Below are 7,092 nucleotides of genomic sequence, written 5' to 3' on the forward strand. Positions count from 1 at the left end.
CATTGCCAAGACTGCCTAACACAGACAGCATGGAACGTCTTTGTGCTCCAGTAGTAGTTGTAGCCAAGTGGAGTAGAATATTAGCAGCAGCGTGTGTAACTATTCTTCTCAGATAACCTTCAAGGACAGTATCCCAGAGTAAACATCACCTTCCTTCAGCCTCTGGGAAGTCCATACCACATAACTGAAACCAAACTGGACCACTCCAAGGACGACTTCTGCAGCCCACGCACACACCATTGCATTCGCCGCACTGAAAGGAATGCCGAAATCTAAGACCTAAGCTGGAGATGTAACTCAGTTAGTGAGGTGCTTCCCTAGAATGCACAAAGCCCTGGGTTCCAACTCCAGCACCGTCAGAACCCATCCATTGTGGAGGTACACACCTGAGATCCCAGCACTTGGGAAGTCAGAGCAGGAAGATCAGAAATTAAAGGGCATCCTTGGCTACATAACAAGGTTGAGAGTAGTCCTAGATTAAGACTAAAAATAAGAGCTTCAGTAGTGATGGAGGCCTGAGATGCCGGTCCTGTGCAGCTCACCTTGCTTAAAACCCTATCTTAGAAAATTAGACTTAGCATGAGATAGGCTTAAGGATATTTGGATGTTTCCTTATATTGTGGAGCAAGGAAAACATCTAAAAGAAGGCAGCCAGGAATAGTGGTACATACCTTTAACCCCAGGCCTCAGGAGACAGAGACAGGTATATCTCTGAGTTCAAGCCCAGCCTAATCTACATAGGAAAGTTCAAGGCCAGCCAGGGGTACACAGTGAGACACAGCCTCAAAGAGAATAGCAGGGCATATTAGCTATGAGAATGACTATGCTATTATAGGGAGCCTAAAAGTACAGTAGCTTAACATTATAAGCATTCAGTTTTCCTCCAGGCCTGCAGTGAACATTCTGCATGAGTATTCTTTACATATAATAAAACCACATGGGCACATGAAAGTGGTGGTTTTCAATATCACTTGCTCTGTGCACCCCACGAGCTATCAGGACAGGGTTTCTCAAACCTTATATCATTGTGAGACAGCTAGGCTGATTCTATGACAGGCTTCAAATAGGCAGTTAAGGAGACTAGGCCTAAATCTCTGTTTCCAAGAACTGGGCAATTCCAGGCAAATCCAGGCCTCAGAAGCTGCCTGGCCACCTGGCCTGAGGCAAGGATGATGGGTCAGCAGTAGTTTGCAGACTTCCTCAGCTACTTCCTCAGTAACAGTCTCCAGACCTCCCCAGCAAGTTTCCAGCCCCCACACCCCAGTAATGGAATGTCCATAGAGTTGGATCCAACAGATTAACATGGAGGTCACCTACTGTGGAATTCCCTAATGTGCTTTAAATCAGGCCTGCAAGCTCACTTGGGTATCTCTCTATCTTGGTAATGGGAGAGTGTAACATGCTGGACCTGTGCAGAATAAAACACTCTATGGTTACATATTGTTTGAGTCTGGGGTATCCTCAAAGGGTTGTCTTAGTGGAAGATGTAGGGCTTGCCTGTCCCATGCATCACTGGATCCTGTGGAGGAAAAGACATCAATTCCTCTACTTGCTAAATTCCAGTCGTACTTCCTTCTATCAGTTATAACAAGAGAAGCATCTCCAGGCATTTCCAAATGTCCTATGTGAGGACAAAGTCACCCTTCCTCCGTGAAGAACTATGGCATCAAAGTCTTGCGAATCTTTGCATAACTGAATTTGAACGATAGAGTAACTATTTCAGGCTCCAGACTGAGGAAAAGGTGGCACACCTTTAATCCCAGCACTTGGGAGGCAGAGGCGGGTGGATCTCTATGAGCTCAAGGGCAAGTTCTAGGACAGCCAAGGATCTATCACTTAAAAATAGAAAGACCAAGGAAGAGGAGAAATGCAAGAAATAGATCCTCAAGGTCTAACACCAGGCCCAGGTACGTCCATACAACTCTGTCTATGTCTGTGCCTGCAAGCCTAGAGACCTAAACTCTATTGCATATTTATCCGCCGATAGAAAAGACCTATGAGAAAGCTGAGCATCGTGATCTGAGTATGATGTGTCCCTGTTAGGCTCTGGTTGGCACACTTGCTCCTATGGGTGGCTTGTGCTGTTTGGGAAGGTAATTGAACCTTTAGGAATGGGAGCCTTGCTGGGGGAAGTGAGTCACTAAGGGCGGGCCTTCAGGTGTAATAACCCAGCCCCACTTCCTGTGGGCGGGCCTTCAGGAATAATAACCCAGCCCCACTTCCGGTCTGCTTTGCTTCCTGACTACAATTCACCTCCCCTCCCTGCCTTCAACCCCATGGCAAGCTGTATTCTTTCGTAAGATTGTCAGGTATCAGACCGTATACAAAAAGTAGCCTTCAGGGTAGGAAGCAGAAGGGATTGTGGGAGCCACGTTTTGTGTGGACAAGGAATGAAGAGCTGTAGGGAAAGAAGCAAGTAATACAACTTACAAAAGAGTGTGAAAGAAAGCCTGGAAAGATAAAGATGGAAGCTAAGTCACTGATGCAAGAAATTGAGACCCGGAAGAGCTTGTTCTACATATGAACAAGGGAGACAATGGCTGCGGTGAAGAAAGGGTGGGAGCCAAGCGATCAGGAAACTGAAGAGCTCCCACCCAGAGTGCAGTAACCCACGAGTGCAAACCATCCTACTCACAGGCGGAGAGGAGCATGAGTGGTCATGGTGCTGTGCAATATAACAACAAGAAGGTGAAGAAGGAAAAGAAAGAGGACAAGTGTGTAAAGGAAAGGTGAGCCATGGAGACGTACATTCATCTCCAGGGTCAGCAGCAAGAACTGGGGGACAAAAAAAAAACAGTCTCTGGACTTTGCAGACAAAACCCAAAGGGGACTTCAGGCAGCAGGGGGAAGACAGAAAGTGGGGTACCAAGCTTCACATTCCCCACATTCGAAAATAGATTATAGGAAACGGGGGCCTCCTGAAAACACTCACAGGCAAGGATGGGGCATCTTTCTGAGTTTATCCCAATGGATTCAAGTCAAAAGAAAAGGAAAAAGTATGGAAGTAAGGTAGGCAACTGACATAGATAGGCAGGCTGAAACACAGGCAGACGTGCCATATTTGACCTCATTATTTGAGTAATTTACATTTTTCTCTAAATTAATAGTATTTTAGTATCATTTTGACAAGTCATCTTACCAACAACAGTAGCCCAGCCAGTGTTATTGTATCCCACAATGAGAAACGGGTGGATTTGAAGGGTCAAACAAGGATTGGTTGTTCGTATACCTGAACTGTGTGGTCAGCAAGGAGACTGGGCCTATCTGGGACTCTTTGCTAGAGAACTCACCCACCATGCCCACCAAAGCGGTCTCAAGGTGAAAGAACATCTCATATGTTAAATTTGCTTTCTCTGAAAGCAGCATTCTAAGACAGGCAGGTTAAAGCTGCAAGGCCTCTCCTGAGCTAGCCTTGGAAGCCGTGCACACAGCCTCTCCTAAAAACTGTTGGTTTTTAAAAACCCGAAGGGGTGCTGGGGAGGTGGCTCAGCATTTAGAACACTAACTGCTCTTCTAGAGGTCCTGAGTTCAATTCCCAGCAACCACATGGTGGCTCACAACCATCTATAATGAGATCTGATGCCCTCTTCTGGTGTGGCTGAAGACTCCCAACAGTACACTCACATAAAGTTATTCATATACATATATGTATAATTTTATATTATATATGAATAAAGAATAGTTTGATTTCAGAAGAAGAGAAAAGAAATTGTGTTTCTTGGAGGGGTATTGACAAGGTCACGCTGTAGGATTGTTGAATGGGGGCTATGGGTATCATTGGCCCATCTAGCCAGTGATACCTACACCCTTATTATTTAAGTGCTAAGGATTATATTCACTGAAAAGACATTTCCAGTGAAGGACCACCCTGCCTGCATCTTAAGTTTAGAAGCCTTCTTGTTACAAGGTCAAAATAAGTTCATTCATGTTTTCTGTAAAGCTTGTTTCACCATGTCTTGACCCATTTTCTGAAGTTTGACATGCCCCACATTCTGTAACCTGCCCTCCACCTTCAGATTTTCTGCCAAATAATTTTGAGATGTTCTGACATCTCAAAAAAGTTCCTACATAACAAAAACCTTTAGAAACCCCCTAGCTTTGTGTTTTTGTGGACATTAAAAATACCACTTCTCCCGAGTTCAGGACTGTTCTCTCAAAGCCCACTCTAGGAACATAGCCCTGTCTGAAAGAAAACAAAGCTGAATTTGACCGAAATACTTGAGTCAGTAGCCTTCACTCTCCTTCGGTGGGATTAGCACCAGCTCGCAATAATTAGAAACTCTTCAGGATAGAGCTTTGAATCTGTTTTCTTTTTCCTTTAGGAGAGTCTAGAAGAGCCACAGAAGATAACATATATCAACTCCCAGATGCTGAGGAAGAAACAAGAAGGTAATTTCTATGAAGTTCCAACTTTTGCAGGATACTGAACATTATCTTTATATATATATATATATATATATATATATATATATATATATATATATTGTTTTGTTTCTGTGTGTGTCAATGTTTTGTCTGGATGTATGTTTGTACACCACGAGTATGCCTGATGCCCTAGCAGGCCTAAGGAAGGCATCATATCCTCTAGAACTGGAGTAATATGCAATTGTAAGCCAGCATGTGGGTGCGCAGAACCAAGCCTAGGTCTTCTATAATGTTCTCAACGGCTGAGCCACTTGCCCTGTCCGCAGACACAGTCTATTCCTAACAACAATTACACGTTACTTAGTGCTCGCTAAGCTAGCGCTGAAGCACTGCTCCTAAGCCACCAGACTCGCTCTAAATATATACTTTAAGAAATTTTCATCTTTAAGGAATGTTTATAAACACAGGATGTAAACATCTCTTTCAAAGCGAGTTGTTTTATACTTTCTATCACAATGCAAACGTCAATGTTATTGCTTATTTTATTTCAGGTCTCCAGAAAATCAATAACACGGAACTGAAGTGGCTCAACGTCAAAGCAGGAAGAAACTTAGCACATAGCCTTAGACCTCATTAGACAGGAGCACGTAACAGCTGATAGGGAGTTGTAAAAAGAAGATTACAGTTGTCTTTATTGAATTTTGTGCTGCCGTAACTATGGCAAGCTTATGAAGATGAAGTACAGCTTAGATGGTTAGAACGATCAGCACTTACTCATAAGATAAACTTTAGAATGTCCCCTCCTACATGCTACTCCACAAGAACTCCAGGAGTTTAAATCTGAACTGTTTCTGATTGCAAAATGTTTACGAGTTAAAGACATCTTTCACACTGCATGATAATCTGCTAAAATCTCAGGGAAACCTCAGCAGACACAAAGGGCCATGAGCAGTCTGTGCTTGTATTGCTAAGCACTGCTAAATTTGCTTTATGTGTAGAAACTTAAATTCATGGCACGCTTAGCTGACAGGACACAGCCTAACATACCCACGTGCCTCGAGGCAGGGGGGAAATCCTTCAGTCTCAGGAACCTTTGCTGGTTTGCTTGCAACTGAAAGACCGCAGCTTCCCTCTGAAACCTCTGGAACTCCTCCCGTGAATCCATAAGGGTAGTACATTACCAAGAATAAAGACTTTCTTCCTTTTCAATGCAGCCAGGTTATTTTCATTTCATTTCTGCAATTGCAGAGCAGAGACTAACCCTGGGACACTGTAGTGTTCAGAGAGTGTTTGGGTGTGCAAAGTGCTACCATCAGCCCAGAGGGGTGGATTCAGCAACCGTGGGGTGCAGACCAGTCGGTGTCTGCACTAAAATGCTTAGTGTGAGGCCCTGTTTTCAAAGTCATAAACAAATAACTTTAAAAAAATAAAATTAAAAGACCAACAACAGAGTGGGAGACAAGGTTACAACAGCAAAGGGATTATGTGTATAAAAACACAAATATTTACAATAATTATAATTTAATAAAGATAACAAAAGAAATGACAAGAAATATAATCTAATAGGAAAAAAGACAATGAATAGGCATGACTCAAAGAAGAAAGAAAATACAGTTGGTAAAACTCACAGGAAACAGGAGCCAAGCTAGCCACCTGTGTGTGGCTAGTGACATGGGACAGAGACATCAAGAGAAAACAGTATGGCAGGTACTCCTGTGTGTGTGTGTGTGTGTGTGTGTGTGTGTGTGTGTGTGTGTGTGATTGTCATGTGATCCAAAAATCCACATCTATATATTCAAAGGAATTAAAATAAAGGGATGAGAGAGGAAAGAGAGAAAAGAGAGAGGGAAGAGAAGGAAGAAGAAAGGGAGGGTGAGAGAAGGGGAAAGAAGGAAGGATAAGGTAAAAGAGAGACGGGGAAGTGAGGGAAAGAAAGGAAGAGAAAAACAACACAGAAAAGATAAAATGAAAAAAATGAAGAAAAAGACATGGTGACGTTGATTTTTTTTTAAAAAAGTCATTTGTAGCATCCATTGGATAAAGAACTAGAATTGAGAATATATAATGACTTCTTATAATCCAACAATAAGAAAAGCCATAACCTAAGGGACAAGGGAAAAGTCTGAGTACCATTTCAGTGCAGAACATACCTCTATGGCAACCAAGCCCATGGAGACCTATGCAGCATCACTCTTAGGCACTAGGTAAGTGTCCACAGTGAGCCGTTGCTCAAGATCCCTTTAAAAGGCTAAACAAACAGCTAGCCACCAAGTGCTGACCAGGGCCTGTAGCAGACCGGGCTGCTCGCAAAGTAGAGGGTCAGAAGCAGAATGACCCATTCCCATTGAAAACTCTCCAGTGATTCCTTACAGCCTAAGCACGTGTCTGTGGCCCAGCAAGCCCCACTCAAGATATTTCCACAAAAGGAATGGAGACACACACACCTACAACCAAGACCTCTATGTGAATATCTGTAGTGTTTTATTCATAATAACTAAAATCTGAAACTAACTGTCCAGCTTACAAGAAATCACATTGGTATACATTCATAAAACAAAATAAAACCAAAACCACAGTAAAAATGAAAGAAGCCACAGATGAACAAAACAGGATGAACCCCAAAGCTCCAAGCCAAGTAATAGAAGCCAGTCACAAAAGTGTTTACTTCTAAAGTCTTCTAGAAAGGACAAACTATGAAACGCAAATCCATGAGACCTGTAGCTAGCA

At 42.9% G+C, this 7,092-nt stretch overlaps 1 protein-coding gene across 5 annotated transcripts in view; it reads left to right on the forward strand.

Annotated features, from left to right (window-relative positions):
• Positions 1-5,578, forward strand: part of Ttc29 (tetratricopeptide repeat domain 29) — a 181,045-nt gene extending 175,467 nt beyond the window's left edge. For all 5 annotated transcript variants that reach the window (XM_011248517.3, XM_011248518.3, XM_011248516.3 and 2 more), the window contains exons 13-14: positions 4,323-4,389; positions 4,917-5,578. In XM_011248517.3, coding sequence (XP_011246819.1) covers positions 4,323-4,389; positions 4,917-4,935 — 86 coding nt within the window. In that variant the 3' untranslated portion in view covers positions 4,936-5,578. The remainder of the gene's footprint in view (positions 1-4,322; positions 4,390-4,916) is intronic.
• Positions 5,579-7,092: the final 1,514 nt, after the last annotated feature.

Source organism: Mus musculus, chromosome 8 (genome assembly GCF_000001635.26).
Source record: "Mus musculus strain C57BL/6J chromosome 8, GRCm38.p6 C57BL/6J".
Classification (NCBI taxonomy): domain Eukaryota; kingdom Metazoa; phylum Chordata; class Mammalia; order Rodentia; family Muridae; genus Mus; species Mus musculus.